Source organism: Gorilla gorilla, chromosome 19 (assembly GCF_029281585.2).
Source record: "Gorilla gorilla gorilla isolate KB3781 chromosome 19, NHGRI_mGorGor1-v2.1_pri, whole genome shotgun sequence".
Taxonomy (NCBI): domain Eukaryota; kingdom Metazoa; phylum Chordata; class Mammalia; order Primates; family Hominidae; genus Gorilla; species Gorilla gorilla.
Genome location: NC_073243.2, coordinates 23,246,104 through 23,269,040, shown reverse-complemented (window position 1 = coordinate 23,269,040; position 22,937 = coordinate 23,246,104). Strand labels below are relative to the sequence as shown.

Sequence of the window (22,937 nt, the reverse complement as noted above, 5' to 3'; positions counted from 1 at the left end):
GTGAAGCTCGCCTGCTGCTGATTGAGCTTTTTCTGCCTCCCGTTCTTAGAGCCCCAGCCAAGGCTGGGACGCAGGGACTGTACCATAGTAGAGGCTGGAACAGTGCGGCGCCGGAACCGGCCGCGCGGGGCCGCTGCGGGCTATGGGCTTCTCTGAGAGGTTCCTCCCCAGTCCCAAGTGGCCCAGATCCCGGACACCTGGGCTCCCGCCCAGGATCCTGCAGGCCCAGGGCGGTCCTGGAGCGGAAAGAATGCCACGCGGGGCATTCAGACCCTGTTTGCCGGCGCTGTATTTCGCTTTCCTGACCTGCCCTACTCCAGAGCAGAGAATGAGGTCGGGCGTGCCAAAGGCTGGGGACAAAGAGGGCCAGGCGTGGGGGGATCGGTGTATGGGGTGATAGGGGAGCTGTTCCTGACCATTTGACATGTGCTGGAATGCGTGTGCGACTCACCTGCGTGTGGCTGCAGTCACGTGTGATTTATGACCAAGTGCAACTCTCCACTGTTTAGTGATTCACACGGGTGATTCACATGTAGGAATGCAGGTGCCCTGTGCTCATCTCTGCCTGGGAATGGGGAGGAACAGATCTTGGGTGACACTGGGGAGTGGGCGGACAAGCACTCCAGGGCATCAGTCCGGGCCGCTGACCAGGCGGAGGGCAGTGTCCCAATTATACAGGCGTTACCTCCTCCTTTTCTCCATCTCAGCATCTGATCCCTCCCTCCGCAGTGGAACCCAGGCTCCTGATATCCATCTGGGTGAGCCAGCCAGAGGGACCGGCTGTGTCAGAGGCAAGCAAACAAGTATTAGAGTGCAAGACTGTGGGCGGGGAGAGGGAGCCCGAGCCGCCAGCAGGGAGCTTCGGAGAGAGAAAGCCCAGGAACATCCCAGAGAGAGCTGGGCCCATCCTCAGCCCTACCCAGCCCCGCAGCCCCTAGCCCTCCACCCAGAAACCCAGCCCTGTCCGGCCTGCCGCTCTTCTCCTCCAGGCCGGCTGCTGCTGCGGCCAGCGTTGCCGGGGCATCCCTTCCTCCTTCCCATCATGGCAGTGTACCGCCTGTGTGTGACCACTGGTCCCTACCTGAGGGCCGGCACACTGGACAACATCTCTGTCACACTGGTGGGCACGTGTGGTGAAAGCCCCAAGCAGCGGCTAGATCGAATGGGCAGGGACTTCGCCCCTGGATCGGTGAGTACAAAGGAGACAGGGAAGCGCGACCTCAGAGGGGCAGGGGCCGCAGGCGGGAGGAGTATTCCTCCTGGACTCTTGAGATCCTGCTGACTCAGGATACCGGCCCTGACCTTCTCACCTTCCCTATTGAGGTCCCTGTCTTTCCTGGAGATGATGAACTCCATCCAGGCAGGGCTGTGGAGAGGAAGGAGCGTTGGACAGGGAGTAGAGGGACTTCCCTTGGCTCCTAAACTCCTCCCATAATTGACAGTGGGCTTTGGGCAAGTCGCTTCCCCTCTCTGAGCCTGGGTTTCCTCTTATCTGGAGGGGATCTGCCTGCCTCTGCCAGCCCCAGGTGGCCTCCACAAGAGTTCCCAGCCGGCCTAGGAAGCTAGTGAAATGCAGTGCCCACTGTGCTCGGGCACCTTTTTCTTTTCTTTTCTTTTTGAGATGGAGTTTTGCTTTTGTTGCCCAGGCTGGAGTGCAGTGGTGTGATCTCAGCTCACTGCAACCTCCACCTCCCGGGTTTAAGCGATTCTCCTGCCTCAGCCTCCCAAGTAGCTGGGATTACAGGCGCCTGCCACCACGCCCGACTAATTTTTTGTATTTTTAGTAGAGAAGGGGTTTCATCGGGCAGGCTGGTCTCAAACTCCTGACCTCAGGTGATCCACCCGCCTCGGCCTCCCAAAGTGTTAGGATTACAGGCGTGAGCCACCGCTCCCGGCCCGGGGAACCTTTTTCTAATTCATACAAAAGCCCGGTATGGGCTGGGAGCAGCTCAGGTTTGTATGCCCGAATAGGCTTAGGTGGAGATGCATCTTGCAAGGCGCAAGGACCGCCTTGGCAGTTCCCCGCCTCTCACCTGCTTGCTGTCTTGGTCCCCTCAGGTACAGAAGTACAAGGTGCGTTGCACAGCGGAGCTGGGTGAGCTCTTGCTGCTGCGTGTACACAAGGAGCGCTACGCTTTCTTCCGCAAGGACTCTTGGTACTGTAGCCGCATCTGTGTCACCGAACCGGATGGTACTGTATCCCACTTCCCCTGCTATCAGTGGATTGAAGGCTACTGCACCGTGGAGCTGAGGCCAGGAACAGGTGGGCCAGAGACGAGGACTACACTGTACTGCAGAAGGTGTCCTTTGGGATTAGGAGTGGGGTCTCACAGAGCCCCAGAGTATAGGGAATAAGATTGAGGTCAGAAACTCTGGGCTCCCAAGTAGATGTTTTCTGAAAAAAGGGAGGCTCTCAAGCCCTGAGATGCGAGGGTTTTGCAGACGGCATTGACTCTTCTGGAGACTCACATAGACACATACACTCATATAGGCAGGCACCCTTCTCTCATACACATAGGAAGCACTTTGCTTTCCACAGCCTCCCTCTGCACTTCTCCAGAGTGAGTTCCTCCGGACCTCAGAGAGGAACTAACCTGCACCCTGAGTCATTAGATTTTAACAGGTAGAGAAGCCCTGACTGCTCAGAGATTTTAGCTGGAGAGGCCCCATTCCCTCCCCTACTACTAGCTTTTCTAGTGTGGATGAAGTCCCTGAGAGGTGCTGCTAGGATTCCTTGTTGAATTTCTGGGGCCTTCTGCGGATGCTGGGCTTGAGCATCTTCAGTTTCCAGAGCTATCTGATCTGGAGAGGCAACAATAGGGCTGCTCTGGGTGTTGGGAGGAGGCTCAGGATGAAGGAGGGATATTCTAGGTCAAAGTGAGGCAAATGAATATTACCCCATGGTCCGTAATAAGTTTTCCATAGACCTCACTATAAACTCTCATCCATCTCCACAGCACATCCATCCATAGCTTCACAAAATATATTTGTTCATCAGTCATTTAAAGTGCATCTTATACACGTGGTGCCAGGCACCATGCTAGAAGCCGGGAATACAGAAGAAAAAAAAAAAAAGAAAAAGGAATACAAGATGACTTCTGCCCTCAGGGAGTTTATAGTCTGGAGGGGAGATAAACATGCCAACAATTGGGAAGATTGCTGTAATTTGGGGGTGAAGCTGTCTTGAATCCCTTCTACTGATGAATACACAAAGAACGTGGGGGCACTGCCACGTGTTCCACAGGGACGTGGCTGTCGGATTGGGTTCAAGGGTCAGGGGGTTCAGGCAAGGTTTGCAGAAGATGTTGTTGGAAAAGAGACTTATACCAAGAGTAATTTTCATTCCCCACAGCAAGAACTATTTGTCAGGACTCTCTTCCCCTCCTCCTGGATCACAGGACACGGGAGCTCCGGGCCCGACAAGAATGCTACCGGTGAGGGTGGCCTAATTTGACTTCTTTCCCCGTCTTTATCCTGACCTCAGCCTTAATCAGATTGTTCCTAACTCTAACCTCATTCTCAACCTTGGGTGCCTAGCTTGGATCAGGACTCTTATTTGGACCTAACCCCACTTTAATAGTGACCCTGAATCTGAACTGAGAACACCAATAGTAACAGTTGTCCCAACACCACCAATGAATCCACACTCAGCCCTCAACTGTCCCTGATGTAACCCAGATCCCAATATCAGAAGTGACCTGAAGTATCCACCAATCTCAGTCCTTTCTCAGCCTCCCCCACTAAACCGGCCATGATTTTAATCTCAACGCAAACCCATCTCTAACCCAGTGTGGGCATTAATGCCATCCTCAAATGCTACCCTATGTGAAGCCAGTGCTTTCATGGAGAAATGTCCAATTCCTTGTCACTCATCCAGAAAGTAGGTGGTTTTTGAAGTTTTAATCTGAAGCCATGTCTTTAAAGCTAAGACTTGTGTTTATCCCGAGCATGACCTGCCACCTCTGACCTCTTTCCCTCGGAAGCTGGAAGATCTATGCCCCTGGCTTCCCCTGCATGGTAGACGTCAACAGCTTTCAGGAGATGGAGTCAGACAAGAAATTTGCCTTGACAAAGACGACAACTTGTGTAGACCAGGGTGACAGGTGAAGATTAAAGCTTGGGAAGGAGGGGAAAGGAAGTCAAGCGGAAGGTCTGTCGGGAGGATGGGGTCCTGATAGCCAGGAAGGAGGGGTAGGGGTCTATGACAATGCAGTTTCATTCAAGCATCAGGGTGGGAGATGGCCCCAAAGGGTCTGGCACAGGGGACAAGAGTGAGGAGGTTATTTTAGCTCAGGAGCAGAAAGGGCAGGGGAGGAGCCGGGAGTAAGAGAGACCCGGGGACTTGGAAGGCAGGAAAGAGGGAAGGAGTTGAGCGGCTGGGCTTCAGGGCCCACTGACTGGTTTCTGTCTTTCTACTCCCCCGACCCCCAGCAGTGGGAATCGGTACCTGCCCGGCTTCCCCATGAAAATCGACATCCCATCCCTGATGTACATGGAGCCCAATATTCGATACTCAGCCACCAAGACGATCTCGCTGCTCTTCAATGCCATCCCTGCGTAAGGCCATTGCCCCTCTAATGAACATCTTACATCTCTGCCCATCCATCCCCCTCCCCGTGCTCCCAGACTGCCCCTTCTCCCTATTCCCAGTATCCCCTCTCCCTGCCCCAGTCCCTCCTCTCTGGACTCATTCCCTCTCCCTGCCCCACAGTCTTCCCTCTCTACATGCCCCCTGCCCCCTTCCTGCCCTTGTCTTCCCCTTGTGTTCCCCAGTTCCCCTCTCCCTGCCCCCAGACTCCTCAGCCTCTGCTTTCATGAACTCCTCATGGTTTTCCCACCCACTGGGTGTTAATTGGGCAGGCCCCCAGCAAGTGTGTGTGCAGTGAGTGAGCGAGTGCTTAGGAGCCCAGGTGACATCGTTCCTGGGCCTGTCCGATCATTCATCCCCCCTTGCCACCCTCCCTTCCCCAGGTGCCCACACTTTTCAGGGCACATCACTTTTTTTTTTTTTTTTTTTGAGACGGAGTTTCACTCCTGTCGCCCAGGCTGGAGTGCAGCGCCACGATCTCGGCTCACCGCAACCTCTGCCTCCCGGGTTCAAGCGATTCTCCTGCCTCAGCCTCCTGAGTAGCTGGGACTACAGGCAGGTGCCACCATGCCGGCTAATTTTGTATTTTTAGTAGAGATGGGGTTTCTTCATGTTGGTTAGCCTGGTCTCAAACTCCCGACCTCAGGTGATCCATCTGCCTTCGCCTCCCAAAGTGCTGGGATTACAGGCATGAGCCACCGTGCCCAGCCCACACATCTTTATGCATCCTATGTTATTGACCTATTGCCACATGCCTACTTGTTCCATGTTCCATTCCTTTTGTTGTTGTTGTTGTTGTTGTTGTTGTTTTGAGACGGAGTCTCACTCTGTTGCTCAGGCTGGAGTGCAGTGGCTCGATCTTGGCTCACTGCAGTCTCCACTTCCTGGGTTCAAGCAATTCTCCCACCTCAGCCTCCCGAGTAGCTGGGATTACAGAGATGCACCACCACGCCTGGCTAATTTTTGCATTTTTAGTAGAGACGGGGTTTCACCATTGTTGGCCAGGCTGGTATCGAACTCCTGACCTCAGGTGATCGGCCCACCTTGGCCTCCCAAAGTGCTGGGATTATAGGCGTGAGCCACCGCATCTGGCCTCCATTCCCTTTCCTTCGATTCAGCTTATTTAGTGAGTGCATATTATGAACTGGATATGGTGGGGCAGACATAGCCAAGTCCTTGCCCTGAGGAGCTCATAGTATAATGGGGATGATATATGTCCACTGGGCTTACAATACAATGTGGGAAATGATGAGTGTGAAAGATCCAAGGCATGTGTTCATGGAGGAGTTCATGTGTGCAAGGAGGAGTTCAGGCAATGCTCCATAAAGGACTTTGCTTCTGAGCCGTGCCTAGAAGAGATAGATTTTTATCATAGAGATGGAGTAGATGGCTTTCTACCAGAGGTGCAGCTTAAATGAAGACCTGGAAGTGGGGGAAAGCCGTTTTAATTTCAAGCATGCTTCTCCATATTATAAAATAATGTTGCAGGGCATGGTGGGGCACACCTGCTACTTGGGAGACACTACATGGTAGTGCCTGCTACTTGGGAGGTTGAGTCAGGAGGATTGCTTGAGCCCAGGAGTTTGAAGCTGCAGTGAGCTATGATTGTGTCTCTAAACAGCCACTGCACTCCAGCCTCGGTAACACAGGGAGATCCCATCTTAAAAAGAAGGAAAAAAAAAATAGTGCTCACTGTAAAAATTCAAACAGTACAGACATCCACAAAGTGAAGAGTATGCATCTCTCCATGTGCCAGCCCCTCTTCTACCGTCCAGTGTACAAAGCATGTCTCTGATCATGTTTGGAGAGCGGGTCTTGGTTGGCCCTGTCTAATGCCTAGGGTGGGAGAAAATACTGGAAAGGTTGGTAGAAGCTGGCTGGTGGGGATCTCCATGGGCTAGTCAGGCTTGGCAGCTGGGGCTCTGTCCTGTAGGCAGAGGGGAGCCAGTGGAGGTCTGTGACAAGAGGGCAGCTTGGAGAATACAGGCCAAAACACCAGTGAGGGTGGCTTGTCTGCACCATAGGGCCGTGTGTGCCAACTTTGTGTGCAAGTGCAATGACCTGTCTTAGGGATGGCTGCATATGAACCAGGGTCTTCCGAGGCCACAGAGCCTCCACCGGGCACTAGACTTTTTATCCCATGCGGATTGTTAGGCATCTCTACTCTGGGACGGACCCTGTCAGTTCCTCCAGGCAGAGGGGGACACAGTGATTCCCAGCAGACTCTAGCCCCCAGACCTCACCCTCATCTTTTCCTCTCCCATCAGGTCCTTGGGAATGAAGCTTCGAGGGCTGTTGGATCGCAAGGGCTCCTGGAAGAAGCTGGATGACATGCAGAACATCTTCTGGTGCCATAAGACCTTCACGACAAGTGAGCAGAGCCAGGCAGGAGATGTCTACCCCTCACCTTATCTCATGCTCAGACCCCTTCCTCTCCTTCCTGGGAAAGGGCCCTCTCCCAGCCCTCCCAGGGAGACTGCTGGATTTGAGTGGGAGGGGCTCCTGGCTTCACTGGTGGCATCTCCCAGATTCCTCTGGAGAACAAAGCACCTTCTCTGAGGAGGGGACAAAAACAGGGGATTCAGGAGAGAGAGACACTCTGCTTGCCTGGGAGAGGGTCACAGTCATTTAGGGAATCTTGATCCTCATCAGGGACACACGACTCTCTTCCCCTACTCCAACCACCAAGTGCTCTGGGCTTTGGTTCCAGAAAGGCTTAGGTTCAAATCCCTGCTCTGCCACTCAGCTGTGCAAGTCACTCCATCTCTCTGACCCTTAGTGTCTAGTATTAAATTGAAGATATAATGATTCCTACCTCATAGAGTTTTTGGGAAGAAAACCTAAACCACAATGATAAACAAAGGACTTGGCAGGACTAGGATCTAGGGAAGTAGTTTCTAGACCAACTGGTCCCTTCTCTTGTATCCCAGAGTATGTCACAGAGCACTGGTGTGAAGATCACTTCTTTGGGTACCAGTACCTGAATGGTGTCAATCCCGTCATGCTCCACTGCATCTCTAGCTTGCCCAGCAAGCTGCCTGTCACCAATGACATGGTGGCCCCCTTGCTGGGACAGGACACATGCCTGCAGACAGAGCTAGAGGTGGGTAAGGATCTGGGCAGTGGGCCTGATAGGTGGGAGGTGGGTGTGTCACCATTATGGACAAGGGATGTGTGTGGAGGGTATGGAAATGGCCTGGGCTATATTTCACCTGTGGGCCTCATCCTCTGGGCAGCCATGGTCCTGCACACTTTAAGTAGAGCAGATACGGATGAGGGTCAGACTGGGGTTGGGAGGCTTTGAGGCCTGAAATGGGGCCTGGTGAAATGGTGTGAACGCGCAGGGTGGCTGCAGGGACATCTTTGAGGAAGGCTTGCCCTTGTTTTGAGGCCTCCTGAAGAGGTGCTGAGGCCTAGAGGAAAGCTGTTTTAGGACAGGCCAATGGTAGGGCCACCAGATGCATCAGGGAAAATCACGGAGAACTAGGAGCTCTGAGGTTGTCGGAGACGAGGCTAACCCAGTCTTTTTGGGGCAGTCAAGCCCTCAGGCATTCTCCTCCAGAAAGCTAGAGACATGGTTGGTCAGTTCTCATGTGTTCATTTAGCTGTTGCTGGATACATAGTGCTCAGATGTCAGAAGGGGATTCCATCTGAGTTGAGAGTGGGAAGGACTAGGTATGAGGTGAGGAGGAGAGGACGCTGGCTTGTCCCAGCAGGCGAGCTGTTGCACAAGGAGGGACTCAGCTGGACCTCATTCCGGACATTTTGGGAAGGGCGGGGAACCCCACTTTGGCCATTAATTCAGGCACCAAGAATTTCTGAGACCTCAGCTGGGGGCCTCAGCTCCTCTCTGGGGCGGAAGTGGGCAGGGAAATGGGAGGGAAGTGGAGCGCGAGTAGGGAGGGACACTCAGCCTCTGTGTGCCTTCTGCAGAGGGGGAACATCTTCCTAGCGGACTACTGGATCCTGGCGGAGGCCCCCACCCACTGCCTAAACGGCCGCCAGCAGTACGTGGCCGCCCCACTGTGCCTGCTGTGGCTCAGCCCCCAGGGGGCGCTGGTGCCCTTGGCCATCCAGGTGAGCCCGGCGCCGCCGCCCCGGGATGGGGGCTCAGGTGCTAACCGCCAGCCCGGAGCCCCATCATCCCTCGTTCCTTTCGGACGCAGCTCAGCCAGACCCCCGGGCCTGACAGCCCCATCTTCCTGCCCACTGACTCCGAATGGGACTGGCTGCTGGCCAAGACGTGGGTGCGCAACTCTGAGTTCCTGGTGCACGAAAACAACACGCACTTTCTGTGCACGCATTTGCTGTGCGAGGCCTTCGCCATGGCCACGCTGCGCCAGCTGCCGCTCTGCCACCCCATCTACAAGGTCCGCGACCCCGGGTGGGGGCCCAGCGGGGCAGGGGCCGGGCGGCCTTGTCCCCGGCCTTCAGCTCACGTGATCCGCTCCGCTCGCAGCTCCTACTCCCCCACACTCGATACACGCTGCAGGTGAACACCATCGCGAGGGCCACGCTGCTCAACCCCGAGGGCCTCGTGGACCAGGTGCGGCCTCCCTGCCGGGTCACTGATCTCCGCCCCCGAAGACGCTTTGCCCCGCTACCCGCCCCCAAGCCCTGTTCTGCGCCCAAGCCCCTTGTGAGGACACCTGGGGTGTGAGAACACCTGTACAATCACTGCCTCTTCCACCAGCCCCGCCCACTCCGCCGGTCTCCGGTCTCCTACCGGCCCCCTTCACAGACCCTGTCTCCCCCGCCCCCGCAGCCCCACCGCCCCCGCCCACAGCCCCCAGCCCCGCCGGGCCACGGGTCCACAGGCAGGGCAGCCTCATCCTGAGCCCCAGCACTACCCTCAGCTGACCCTGAGCCCAGCCAGGCTCCCCGGCTTTCAGTTCATTCTTTTAGTTACCAAATACCTAAGGATCTCCTCCCACGCACGTAATGGGGCGTCAAGCTGCGCAGCCTGCGTCAGGCAGGCCCTCGTGGGTATTTGATCCGTGGATTGCTTGGTGAACCGAAGAAGGCCCTCCTTGGGCCGAGTCCCCAGCCTCATCTCGTGCCCAGACACTAGGGTGGGGATTGGGCCGGCCCAGGAGCCGAGCTGTGCTGTGTCCTCAGGTCACGTCCATCGGGAGGCAAGGCCTCATCTACCTCATGAGCACGGGCCTGGCCCACTTCACCTACACCAATTTCTGCCTTCCGGACAGCCTGCGGGCCCGCGGCGTCCTGGCTATCCCCAACTACCACTACCGAGACGACGGCCTGAAGATCTGGGCGGCCATTGAGAGGTGCGAGGTGCGGGGCGAGACCAGCAGTCCCACCAGGGTCTCCTGGCCTGGGACACTGTGGTCTCTGCGCTCATGGCGCCTGGGGATTTCAGGTGTTTTCACACCCTAGCATAGGGAATTCTTGAGGGTATGAATTGAGTTTGGGGTCCCTTCTGAAATGGCAGGTAGCTGCGGTCCAGAGAGGGGCTTGGGGGTGTGTGGATGCAGGGGAAGGAGGGGGTGTCCAGTGGAGTCAGAGTATCAGGGCTGGTGCATCATTTGAGCATGGGCTGGGGCCTGTGGCAGGCAGGTCTTCCTTCCTCCTGGGTGGGGAGTGGGGTGGCAGCATGAATCAGACTCTTCGTGCACTCCCCTGCCCACCCCCCAGGCCCCTGTGCAGGAAGGAAGTGTGGAGCACCCATGGCTCAGGAGTGAGTGGGACTTAAGGGAAGCCCGGCCACTCAGATTCCAGCCGCACCTGGGGGTCCCCACCGAACCCCCATGGCTATCTGTCTCTCTGCCGCCTGAGCAGCAGTGGGCCTCGGTTTCCTGGCCAGGACTGAGCCCGTGGTTACTCCAGTGGTACCAGCATCTCTTTCCTGCAGCTTTGTCTCAGAAATCGTGGGCTACTATTATCCCAGTGACGCATCTGTGCAGCAGGATTCGGAGCTGCAGGCCTGGATTGGCGAGATTTTTGCTCAGGCGTTCCTGGGCCGGGAAAACTCAGGTATCCCGTCTCTATCCCACTTTCCGTGTAGCTCTGATGAGCTAGCACTTGCTTGGCCACACCCTACTCCCATCAGTTATTTATTGACCAGCCTTTGAAGTAGATACTATTAATATCCCCAATTAGCAGATTTGGAAAGAGGCACAAAGAAGGCTGCGCAAGGCGGGTTCCGAGCCAGCTCCGACTGTCTCCAAAGCCATTGCTGCATCCACTGCTCTGTGCCCCTCTGGTCCCTTGACCTTTCCACAAGCCCACCCATTCATTTCAGCTTCCTGAGCTCTGTCAATATTCTGCAACGTGCAGTGGGAGCCATCTCTGACTTCAGAGGATTCTGGGAACTTTCTCTCAAACCCCCCTTCCTGTCCTGCCACGTGGCCCCTCCAGCCACCAGCCTCTCTTCATTTCTTTCTTTCTTTGTTTCTTTCTTTTTTTTTTTTTTTTTTTTTTGAGAGGGAGTCTCCCTCTGTCGCCCAGGCTGGAGTGCAGTGGCGCGATCTCTGCTCACTGCAAGCTCCGCCTCCCGGGTTCACGCCATTCTCCTGCCTCAACCTCTGGAGTAGCTGGGACTACAGGCACGCGCCACCACGCCCAGCTAATTTTTTGTGTTTTTAGTAGAGACAGGATTTCACCATGTTAGCCAGGATGGTCTCGATCTCCTGACTTCATGATCCGCCCGCCTCAGCCTCCCAAAGTGCTGGGATTACAGACGTGAGCCACCGCGCCTGGTGCGAGACAAGAGTCTTACTTTGTTGCCCAGGCTGCAGTGTGGAGGCACGATCTCGGCTTACTGCAACCTCCACCTCCTGGGTTCAAGAGATTCTGCTGCCTCAGTCTCCCGAGTAGCTGGGATTACAGGCGTCTGCCACCACATCTGGCTAATTTTTGTATTTTTAGTAGAGATGCAGTTTCACCATGTTGGACAGGCTGGTCTTGAACTCCTGACCTCAGGTGATCTGCCCACCTCGGCCTCCCGAAGTACTGGGATTACAGGTGTGAGCCACCGCACCTGGCCTTGGAGTTTTTAAAGGGTGACCCTTCCCTGTGTTTTGCAAACCTGCTATTAATCATGATCAGTGCTGATCCTGACAGCCCCTCCCTCCTTGGGCAGTTGTTTCATATTTGGGGTGTCTGTTTCCTACTTAAGACCTAAAGGGGGAATCTAATTACTGTTAATTCAACTCTCCTATCTTACTTTATTTCATTTTTCTCTGATTTAATGCATCAGAACACTCTTCAGATTGACAACAGCTCTTCCAACAAGTATAAACCTATTATAGATTCATATACAGTATTTAAAAAGGGAAAACACACTAGTTAACCTCCACCTCCCGGTTCAAGCGATTCTCCTGTCTCAGCCTCCCGAGTAGCTGGGACTACAGTCGCACACTACCACGCCCAGATAATTTTTGTATTTTTAGTAGAGATGGGGTTTCTTTCACCATTTCGGTCAGGTTCCATATTCCAATGGGGGAAAAATAGGCAATATGAACTACAGAAAAGTTCCTATAGATGGTCTGTCCCCTTCTTTGTTTTTATTTTTTGTTTTTGCTCATGTTTTGTTTTTTTGAGGCAGGGTCTTGCTCTGTTGCTTAGGCTGGTCTCAAACTCCTGGGCTCTATTGATTCTCCTTTCTCAGCCTTCCAAGTAGCTGACACTACAGGTGTGTCTGCCTGCTTTACTTTTTTGTTCTCAGCCTCTGAGTTTAGAGACTCAACCAGGAACAGAACCTTCAGAAAACTCCCACACACTCCCAGGCGGATGTCTGGTCTTGCCTCCCAACCTCTCTGTTCTGTTGCATCAGCCTCCGTCCAGTCAGCCTGACTCCAAACCTTAGTTCTCTTTGACTCATGTTTCCCTCTCTGTCTTCCTAAATCCAGTTAGGTGGCTGATCCCTACTGTCACCACCCTAGTTGTAGTCTTCCTCATAGTGCTCTGGAATTGTGGCAGCTGCTTCTCAACCAGTCCCACCTCTCTCCCAGCCTCTCGCTGCTTGCCCGCCAAGCCTGCAGGGCCACCACCCTGCTAATCCTCTGAAATACTGCCCAGAAACCACATGGCCCTGCATGCCGCTGCAGCCTCACCTCCAATTAGGTCCCCTCCCTGTTCCCTCACCCTGTTAATACCCCATGACTTCCCACTCTGGCTTTTTTTTTTTTTTTTTTTGAGGCAGGGTCTCACTTTGATGTTCAGACTGGAGTGCAGTGGCGTGATCACAGCTCACTACAGCCTTGACCTCCCAGGCTCAAGTGATCCTCATGCCTCAGCCTCCCTGGTAGCTGGGACTACAGGCATGCACCACCACATCACTGCATCCAGTTACCTTTTTAAAAAATGTTTTTTAGAGGCAAGGTCTTGCTATGTTGCCCAGGCTGGTCTCAAACTCCTGGGCTTGAGCAATCCTCCCACCTCTGCCTCCCATGCTCTGGCTTCTTACCCTCTCATGCATTCCTTCATTCAACCAATAATTACCGGGCTCTTGCTATTTATTAAGTATTGTTCTAGGTGCTGAGGTTTAGTAGTGAAAAAGACAAAAATTCTGGCCTTAGTGGAGCTTAACATTCTTTTGGAGAGAGAAAGAGAGAATCAACAAACATATGTCAGGTGGTTATGAATGCTAAGAGGAAAACTGAAACAGCATCGGGGATACAGTGTGTCAAGGTAAAGAGATCATTTCAGGGAGGTGGCCAGGGCAGGCCTCTCAGGAGCTGATGCATTAGTAGAGGCCTGAAGGAAGTACAGGTGCTAGTTCTGAAGATAATTGGGGCAAGAGTAGCAGGCAGAGGTATGGTAAGTGTGCAGGCCCTGAATTCTGAATGTGCTGGTGTGTTTGAGAACTATCAGGAAGGCCTGCACAGCTGGAGTCGAATAAGTGAACAGCCAGGAAGGAAATGAAGTGGGAGAAGGGGCTGGGGCCCGATCAAGTCGGGCCATGACAAGGTGAGTGAGACGGGAAGCCCTCCGAGGGTTTTAGCGAAGGGTGACGTAATCTGACGGGCATTTGTCCTTGCCAGTGTGCAGTGTGAGGTGGTGTAGATGCTTAGGTGGGGACGTCAGGTAAGCTGCCTGCAGGGTAATGCCCACGGCTGAGTCTGGAGCTCAGAAGCCAGGCACAGCCAGAGATGGGAATTTGGGAGTTGTTGGCAAGTGGGAGGTGGTTAGAGCCATGGACTTGGATGAGATGAGTGAGGCACAGCATGAATGGACCAAGGGCTGAGCCTTGGAGCTCTCCCCTCTCCAATCCTGAAATGCTTTTCTCTGTTGTCTTTTTTCCATTCGAGGCTCATCCATCTTTCAACTCACAAGGCGCCTCTTGTCCTCCAGGAGGCCTCCACTAACCACTCTGCTCCTGGTGCCCCTTTCTGCCCTGCTTGCCCTCTCCTCAAAGAGCCAAGCTCTGGTCTTAGAAGCTTCCTTCTGCTTCTGTTACTGTGAGCTTTTGAGTAACACGCCCTCTGCGTGGGTCTCTGCTGCTAAGCCCAGCAGAGGATGGTTGGATACTGGGTGTTGAACAAATCTTGGTGAACTGGGTAGGATTAAATCATTACATCCTAATAGGGGCTGCAGATCGAAGTGCCTTGGAAGTCAGGGAGAGGCAGCTGGGCACTTGGGCTTGAAGCTGCCTCTGTCATTGGCCCTGCCTGCCGGGGATTTTCTGGCCAGATCCCAGCCCCCATCTCCTATTCTGACCCACTTCAGAGACCACAAATCTTGGTGATGGCCATCCCTAACCAGCCCGACAAGACAGTCGTGGCTCGGTGTTCCCTACTTCCTCACTTTCCCCCTGTGGTGAGCCCCAGTCCTGAGCTGGCCCTAGGAATCCAGTACCTTCCATCCACACCCTCTACCCTTCCTCCCCACACCCAGGTTTCCCAAGCCGGCTGTGCACCCCAGGAGAGATGGTGAAGTTCCTCACTGCAATCATCTTCAATTGCTCTGCCCAGCACGCTGCTGTCAACAGTGGGCAGGTGAGGCTACAAAGGGCAGGCCTGGGGACATCAGGTCTCAGCAATGGACTTGAGGCCTGAATTCGGGTTGAGAGCTTGGGTGGGTCAGCATTGGGGTGGGTTTATGATTAGACTTGGGGTTGGAGTGGCAGCTGAGTGGGGTGAAGGGTTGGCATTGGGTGATGACTGGGTGGAGCTGGGTCCAAGGTTATAATGGTGACTCAAGTTGATGTTAATTTGGGAGAAGAACTTAGGGGCTCCTCTCATGGTTAGAACCCAGCCAGGTGGAGTAGCAGCGTGCTCTGTGTGGCATGGCAACCCAAGGCCCTTTTCTAGGATTACCTCCACTCTGGGGCCACCTCCTTCCCTAGTGACTCACCCCACCGAGTCCTGGAACACTGGGCGGGGAGTGACAAGGAGTAAGCTGGCTTCCTGCCCCACTTCTGGGACTTTCCACTCCCTACCCTTTCCTCTCTTGCCTTTCCGTGATCCCCTCATTTCCCAACTATTACCTCTAGGACGGTAGAGGTGGAATCAGGGATGGTGAAGAGGGAGGTGACACTCCCCTTCTGGCCAACTGACCCAACTGGGATGGGGGTCTCCACAGCATGACTTTGGGGCCTGGATGCCCAATGCTCCATCATCCATGAGGCAGCCCCCACCCCAGACCAAGGGGACCACCACCCTGAAGACTTACCTAGACACCCTCCCTGAAGTGAACATCAGCTGTAACAACCTCCTCCTCTTCTGGTTGGTTAGCCAAGAACCCAAGGACCAGGTGTGTATACGGGATGTTGAGGGGAGTAGGGTTCTTTAGGGCCACCAGTAGGGGTGGTGGTGGCTTCGTCTGGGGGCTTGAGGACTGATCGACGGGATTTATGTTCACTGCAGAACTGCCTTGGGTTCTTCAATTTCTTCAGAAAATGATAATCCCAAAAGACATAGACTGAAGCAAATACCAGTTTAGTTACCAATCTGTCCGTCCATCCATTTATCCGACTGTTCATTCATCAACTACTCATGTGTTAATGTAAACATGCAATAAACATTTGTTGGATACTTCCTATGTGTCCACACAGCACTGGGCACCAGGCCTATAACGTTGGATGAGACCTTCCTGCCTTCAAGAAGCCTGTGGTCTAGTTGAGGAGACATACAGGTCAATGAAAAAGGGCACCACCGTGTTGTAGGAGTTACTTATATGTTAATTTCTCCATTCAACACACACTTCCTGAGTACCAGTGGTGACCCAGACACTGTTATGGGCAGCTATGAAACTTGTCCATGTGAGCTTACAGTCCAGTGATAGGGGTAAGGACAGGGCCCTGAGGAACCTAAATGGGTCTGGGGGAACCCAGGAAGGCTTCTTGGAGAAAGTGACATCTAAGCTGAAATCTGCAGGACAAGTAGGAGTTGGACAGAGAGGAAGAGCAGGGCTCTTTTTTAGGGAGGGGGAAGAACAGGACCAAGGAGCGAAGGCGAGAAATCACTGGTGTGTTTGTAGGATCACAAATGGAAATAGCAGAGCGGAGAGGAAGGTAGGGCTTTGTCTGCACAGTGTTCGTTTAGAAGACAAAGGGGAGCCAATCAAGGCTTCCCCCACCCCCCCACATGGAGTCTTGCTCTGTCACCCAGGCTGGAGTGCAATGGTGCGATATCAGCTGACTGCAACCTCCGCCTCCCAGGTTTAAGCGATTCTCCTGCCTCAGCCTCCCGAGTAGCTGGGATTACAGGCACCCACCACTGTGCCCAGCTAATTTTTGTATTTTTAGTAGAGATGGGGTTTCACCATGTTGGCCAGGCTGGTCTCAAATTCCTGACCTTGTGATCCACCCATCTTGGCCTCCCAAAGTGCTGGAATTACAGCTGTGAGCCACTGCGCACGGCTGCCAATCAAGACTTTTAAGCCTGAGGCCCAATGGTTAAATCTGCTTTAGCTAGGGTGCTCCTGTGGCTGCGTGAATGGATGCAAAGGGCAACTTTGGAGGCAGGAGGCTAGAGAGGGGCCAATATCTGAGTTTAGGCCAGGCAAGTAGCCCTTTATCACTGGTTCCCATCATCTTTGTTTCCACCCAGCCGTCTTGCACACAAGCTCTCTAACAGGTGAATATTCTTATTTCTCATGCTCGACTCCCTTTGGTGCTAGAAAGATTCCAGATGTTGCTGGGCACAGTGGCTCGTGCCTGCAATCCCAGCACTTTGGGAGGCTGAGGCCGGTGGATTGCTTGAGCCTAGGAATTCAAGAGCAGCCTAGGAAACATGGTGAAACCCTGTCTCTACCCAAAACACAAAAATTAGTCGGGCGTATTAGTGTGTGCCTGTGGTCCCAGCTGCTTGGAGGGGGGCTAAAGTGGGAGGATCACTTGAGCCCAGGAAGTAAAAAATGCAGTGAGCCATGTTCACGCCACTGCGCGCCAGCCTGGGTGACACAAAAACAAAAAACAAAAAAAAAACAAAAAAAGAAAGATCCCACATATTTGATCTTCCTGGCACGTTTTAACTTGCTACCTTATATCCTGGGAATGGCAGGACTCTGGGTCCTGTCCCTATCTGGTCCCAGAGGGATGACGGATAAGTAGACAACAGCATGAGGGTGGAGGGCTCTCTCCTATAAACTATAGAAAGTTTAACTTGGAAATTTATAACAACAATAATAATGGCAGCTGTCACTGAGGAGCCATCATGTCTCAGTTATTAAATCAGATCCTTTGTGTACATGATTTTAAAATGTGAAACAAATACATAGCTCTATTTAAAATGCTTGGCAGCCGGGCGTGGTGGCTCACGCCTGTAATCCCAGCACATTGGGAGGCCGAGGTGGGTGGATCACCTGAGGTCAGGAGTTCGAGATCAGCCTGGCCAACATGGTGAAACCCCCATCTCTACTAAAAATACAAAAAATTAGGTGGGCATGATGATGCATGCCTGTAACCCCAGCTACTCAGAAAGCTGAGGTAAGAGAATCACTTAAACCCGGGAGGCAGAGGTTGCAGTGAGCTGAGATGGTACCACTGAACTCCAGCCTGGGCAACAAGAGTGAAGTTCCATCTCAAAAAAAAAAAAAAAAAAAAAAAAGCAGCTTGGCACTGTGCTGGCATATAAATGTTCAATAAATGGTAGTTCCACTTCACAGGGGAGAAAACTGAGGTTCAGGGAGATTCAGCAATTTGTTCAACAGCACAGAGCTAGTAAGTAGGCTTTGAATCCAGTGTCATATTTCTGTCTTCTGTGTTTTCTTTTTCTTTCTCTGGTGTGTGTGTGTGTTCTGTTTTTTTGATGGCTATACTACAGTTTTAGAAATCAAGTATTAAGCCAGGTGCAATGGCACAGGCCTGTAGTCCCAGCTACTCAGGAGGCCGCAGAGAGAGGATTTCTAGAGGCTAGGAGTTCAAGGCTGCAGTGTGCCATGACCATGCCTGTGAATAGCCACTGCACTTCAGCCTGGGCCACAAAACAAGGCCCCATCTTTAAGAAAGAAAAGACAAAAAGAAATTAGATGTCAATCTGATTTTAAAAACATAAAACTTGTTATTTCAAAAAAAAAAATACAATAAAGAAACTATAGACATATTTCTTTTTTCTTAAGATTCTCTGGATCAGAAATTTGGGCAGGGCTAGGCTGGGCAGTCCAGAGAGTATTGGCTAGGGTGAAACACTTGCATGCAATCAGCTGGTGACTGGGCTGTGCTGGAAGCTCCCAGAAGGCTTTGCTCACATGTCTGGGGCCTCAGTGCACCTGTGTGGTTTTTCTCTCTCTCCATATGCTGTCTTATCCCCCAGGACTCTCCAAGGGGTCTCTCTCCAGCAGGATAGCTGGACTTCCTCATAGCACGGTGGCTGGCTTCCAAGACTGAAAACAAGCTTTCAGATTTCTTCAAGTCTAGGCCCAGAAGTGGCAGACTGTCACTTACAGCACTGTTTTTTTTGCTTCCCTCCCTCCCTCCCCTCTCTCCCTCCCTCCCTCCCCTCTCTCCCTCCCTCCCTTTCTTTCTCTCTCTTTCTCTCTTTTGACAGGGTCAGGTTGTCTGAAAAAAAGCCTGGTCAACTCCAGACAGGGTCACCCAGGCTGGAGTGCAGTGACATGATCATGGCTCACTGCATCCTCAAACTCCTGGGCTCAAGAAATTCTCTCACCCCAGCCTCTCCTGTAGCTGAGGCCACAGGCACCACCACGCCTGGCTAATTTTTTGATTTTTGGTAGAGACAGGGTCTTGTTATATTGCCCAGGCTGGTCTTGAACTCCTGGGCTAAAGTGATCCTCCTGCCTTAGCCTCGCAATGTGCTGGGATTATAGGTGTGAGCCACTGCATCTGGCCTAGACAATTCTAATCAAGGAGGAAAATAAAAAAGAGAAAGAAAGGGAACATAAATACACAGCATTAGGAATGGGAAAGGCATATAACCACAAATGCAGAGAAGATTTTTTACTTTTTTTTTTTTTTTGAGACAGAGTCTCACTCCGTCACCCAGGCTAGAGTGCAGTGGCGCGGTCTCGGCTCAGTGCAACCTCTGCCTCCCGGGTTCAAGCAATTCTCCTGCCTCAGACTCCTGAGTAGCTGGGATTACAGGCATGCACCATCACACCTGGCTAATTTTGTACTTTTAGTAGAGATGGGGTTTCTCCATGTTAGTCAGGCTGGTCTCGAACTCCTGACCTCAGGTGATCCACCCGTCTCGGGCTTCCAAAGTGCTGGGATTACAGGCGTGAGCCTCCGCGCCCGGCTGGTAGTACTCTTAAGAAGGGCAGTGGGTCTCATTGGAAGGCTCTAGTCCCAGATCCACACCTACCACCCATATGACTTTAGTTATGTAATGGCCTCTCTAAGCCTCATTTCCTTATCTTTAAAGTGAGAATAATAAGAATACCTGTCTTCAGGGTTGATGTATGGTTGCGATGGTTCACGTAAAGTGCTTACGTGTTAGCTGTTATTACGAAAATGAAATTATAAGGCCGGGTGCAGTGGCTCATGCCTGTAATCCCAGCACTTTGGGAAGCAGAGGCAAGAGGACCGCTTGGGCCCAGGATTTAAGACCAGCCTGAGTAATATAGTGAGACCTTGTCTCTCCAAAAAAAAAAAAAAAAAGAAAACTAGCCGGGCATATGGCGTATGGCTGTGATCCCAGCTACTCGGGAGGCTGAGGTGGGAAGATTGCTTAAATTTGGGAGTTCAAGGCTGTGGTAAGCTGTGATCCCATCGCTACACTTCTGCCTGGGTGACAGAGTGAGACCCTGTTTAAAAAAAAAAAAGAAAAAATATATATATATACTTATTCCACTTAGCTACAACAATCTTAAAAATATATCAGCCAATGAAGGCCAATAGTGAATAATAAAACAATAATACACCATGATAAAGTCTAATTTATTCTAGGAATGAAAGGAATGAAAGGTTGGTTCAACCTTATGAAATCTAGCAATATAATTCATTACGTCAATAAAGATGCATAACATATAATTATCTCAATATGTGCTGAAAAAGCATTTGATAAATGTGAGCAGCCATTACTAATAAAAACTCAGTGTAAAATGAAACCCCCTTAAGGAGTTTTGATTAGAAGTATATTTCAGGCTGGGTGTAGTGGCTCACGCCTGTAATCTCAGCACTTTGGGAGGCTGAGGCAGGTAGATCACCTGAGTTTGGGAGTTCAAGACCAGCCTGGCCAACATGGTAAAACCTCATCTCTCCTAAAAATAAGAAAATTAGCCAGGCATGGTGGTGGCTACCTGTAATCCCAGCTACTCTGGAGGCTGAGGCAGGAGAATCACTTGATCCCGGGAGACGGAGGTTGCAGCGAGCCAAGATCGTGCCACTGCACTCCAGCCTGGGTGACAGAGCGAGACTCCGTCTCAAAAAAACAAAAACAAAAACAAAAAGTATATTTCAGAAAACACTGTATTTATGGTGAGACCATAGATGTCTATTCATTAAAGTCAGAGATAAGAAAATAATGCCCAATGCCTACTATTACTGCTGCTATTTAACATTGATCTGGAGGGCTTCGCCAATGCAACAAAACGAGAAAAAGAATTTGTTAAAGATCAGTAGTATTGGCTGGGCGCGGTGGCTCACATCTGTAATCCCAGCACTTTGGGAGGCCGAGGCGGGCAGATCACGAGGTCAGGAGATCGAGACCATCCTGGCTAATACAGTGAAACCCCATCTCTACTAAAAATACAAAAAATTAGCCAGGCATGGTGTCAGGCACCTGTAGTCCCAGCTACTCAGGAGGCTGAGGCAGGAGAATAGCGTGAACCCGGGAGGTAGAGCTTGCAGTGAGCCGAGATCGCGCCACTGCACTCCAACCTGGGCGACAGTGCGAGACTCTGTCTCAAAAAAAAAAAAAAGATCAGCAGTATTGGCAACAATTATATGAAGGTTCTAGTAAATGGGAAGTGTGTGCTGGTTAGGAGGCTGGACCTCTGCATTGTCGTGATGAGCTGGTTGTGTGATATGATCATGAGGGAGGGACAGTCCTGTACACAGGATGGCAGTGACTGGAGCTCATTGTGATATTTCTCGATAGTGGTTGGCTGTGCTGTAAAGTGTGGCAGTGGAGGATGATGGTGACTGTGTTGGCAAAAGTTCCATCATGATGGCTGATTGTGAAGGCACCTTAGAACCAGGATGCTGGTTGTTTTTAGGAGTTGAATTTTGTGAAATTATGAAGTAATAGTTATATTCTTGGGTATATTTCCTGGGCAGTGCTTATGTTGATCTTGGTTGTATGAAAGGTGTGGTTCGTTCTTTTAGTTCACAGAGCAGTTGGATCAGGTATGAAAGGGACCTTTGAAGGTCTAGGCCAGGCACGGTGGCTCACACCTGTAATTCTAGTGCTTTGGGAGGCCAAGGTGGGAGGATCACTTGAGCCCAGGAGTTTGAGGCTGCAGTGGGCTATGATCACACCACTGTACTCCAGCCTGGGCAACAGAGTGAGACCTTGCCTCAAAAATTTTTTTTTCTACTTCAACCCATCCATTTTCAGATGCAGGAATTGAGTCTCAAAGAGTCAAAGTAACAGGCAGAGGCTTGTCAGCAGAGGCAGTACTGAATTTGGGTTGGCTGGCTCCTACATCACATTCTGTCCCCTACTCTGTTTGGGGTTTGGGTGCTGGGGGGCCTCGTGTCAGGATCATGTGCTACTAGAAGCCATCTTGACTGGATTTGCTGTTACATGTAGTCCTTCGTTATTCCCCATCCCATCCTGAATGTCATCCTGACCTCTTACCTGATGTCCTCCCAGAGGCCCCTGGGCACCTACCCAGATGAGCACTTCACAGAGGAGGCCCCGAGGCGGAGCATTGCTGCCTTCCAGAGCCGCCTGGCCCAGATCTCAAGGGACATCCAGGAGCGGAACCAGGGTCTGGCACTGCCCTACACCTACCTGGACCCTCCCCTCATTGAGAACAGCGTCTCCATCTAACCACCCCCAAATACCACCCAAGAAGAAAGAAAGTTCCAAGCATGAGGAGGACCAGTTCCTCAGGGTCCTCCAGACCCTTCCATCCTCCCTGTTCTCAGTTCACCTGAACCTTCTCTTCTGCACATGGAGACCCTTGCAGCCAAGATGGCTCTGACATCATACAAACTGGGCCCTGAGCTGTGAGAGACCAGCACAGCAGCGTCCAGGTTAAAAGCCGCTGACCAAAGTCCAATGCACAATAGCCCCTCCGAAAGGAAGGAACCGCTTCACTTCTCGCCCTACTTGGGGCAGCCTCTTGTTCCAGCCTCTTGGAATGCCCAGCTTGGGTTTCTGAGCTTTTCTCCCTCATCCTCCCCCATCCCCAAACTCCTTCTCCTACCATGCCTTTCTACGTTCTCTTTCTTCCAAGCCTAGAGCCACCAGCCCAGCTTCCTTCTCTGGAAAAGCCTGGAAACTGGGCACAGAAGGACTGTGTGCCTGGGTCTAACATGTGGTCCCCTTTGTCCCTAGCACCTTTAAGGGGAGGGGAAGAATTGGAGGGCAGCTTGCCTGGACCCCTAACTGCTGTTCTCAGGAACAGGTTCCCAGGCCTGGGGTGTTTGTGGAGATCTGTCTTTCTCCAAAGCTTTCATCCAACCCCCCTTTCATCCCACTCCCTTTCATCCCATTTTTTTCTTTTTGTCCTTGAGCCCAGTGAGTTCAATAAAAACCAAAATATTTGGCTCTCATTTTGTTTTGCTGCTTTGATGTGTGTGTGTGTAGGGGTGGGTGAGGGTGGGGGTGCCAGGGGATTGCAGTGAGGGGCAGCAGTGGATCCGTGGATCATCTATTCTGGAGACAGAAGTGTCCCGGCTCAACCCACTATCCAGCCAAGCCATATATTCCTGCCCTCACCTCCCAGAGTGCATCATCAGGAGGTGAGGGAATGTCTGGATTCAGGGGACTGAGAAGTGGAATAGTGAGTATTTTGTGAAGCCTCAGAGTCTGGG

At 52.2% G+C, this 22,937-nt stretch overlaps 1 protein-coding gene across 1 annotated transcript; it reads left to right on the top strand.

Moving 5' to 3' along the window:
- Window positions 1-728: 728 nt before the first annotated feature.
- On the top strand, window positions 729-22,676 carry ALOXE3 (arachidonate epidermal lipoxygenase 3). Its single transcript, XM_055367431.2, has 15 exons — window positions 729-1,189; window positions 2,059-2,263; window positions 3,353-3,434; window positions 3,984-4,103; window positions 4,432-4,557; window positions 6,856-6,959; window positions 7,519-7,691; window positions 8,522-8,665; window positions 8,755-8,958; window positions 9,048-9,134; window positions 9,707-9,876; window positions 10,461-10,582; window positions 14,447-14,547; window positions 15,134-15,304; window positions 21,769-22,676. Exons 1-15 carry the CDS (start codon window positions 1,043-1,045, stop codon window positions 21,946-21,948), a joined length of 2,136 nt encoding a protein of 711 aa, XP_055223406.2. The 5' UTR covers window positions 729-1,042; the 3' UTR covers window positions 21,949-22,676.
- Window positions 22,677-22,937: the final 261 nt, after the last annotated feature.

What these genes read in the sequence shown, in the direction of transcription:
- ALOXE3 (XM_055367431.2), top strand. Translation starts at nt 1,043, where the DNA reads ATGGCAGTGTACCGCCTGTGTGTGACCACTGGTCCCTACCTGAGGGCC. An exon ending in GGGACTTCGCCCCTGGATCG is followed by an intron (nt 1,190 to 2,058) that starts GTGAGTACAAAG and finishes TGGTCCCCTCAG; the next exon opens with GTACAGAAGTACAAGGTGCG. An exon ending in TGTGTAGACCAGGGTGACAG is followed by an intron (nt 4,104 to 4,431) that starts GTGAAGATTAAA and finishes CCCGACCCCCAG; the next exon opens with CAGTGGGAATCGGTACCTGC.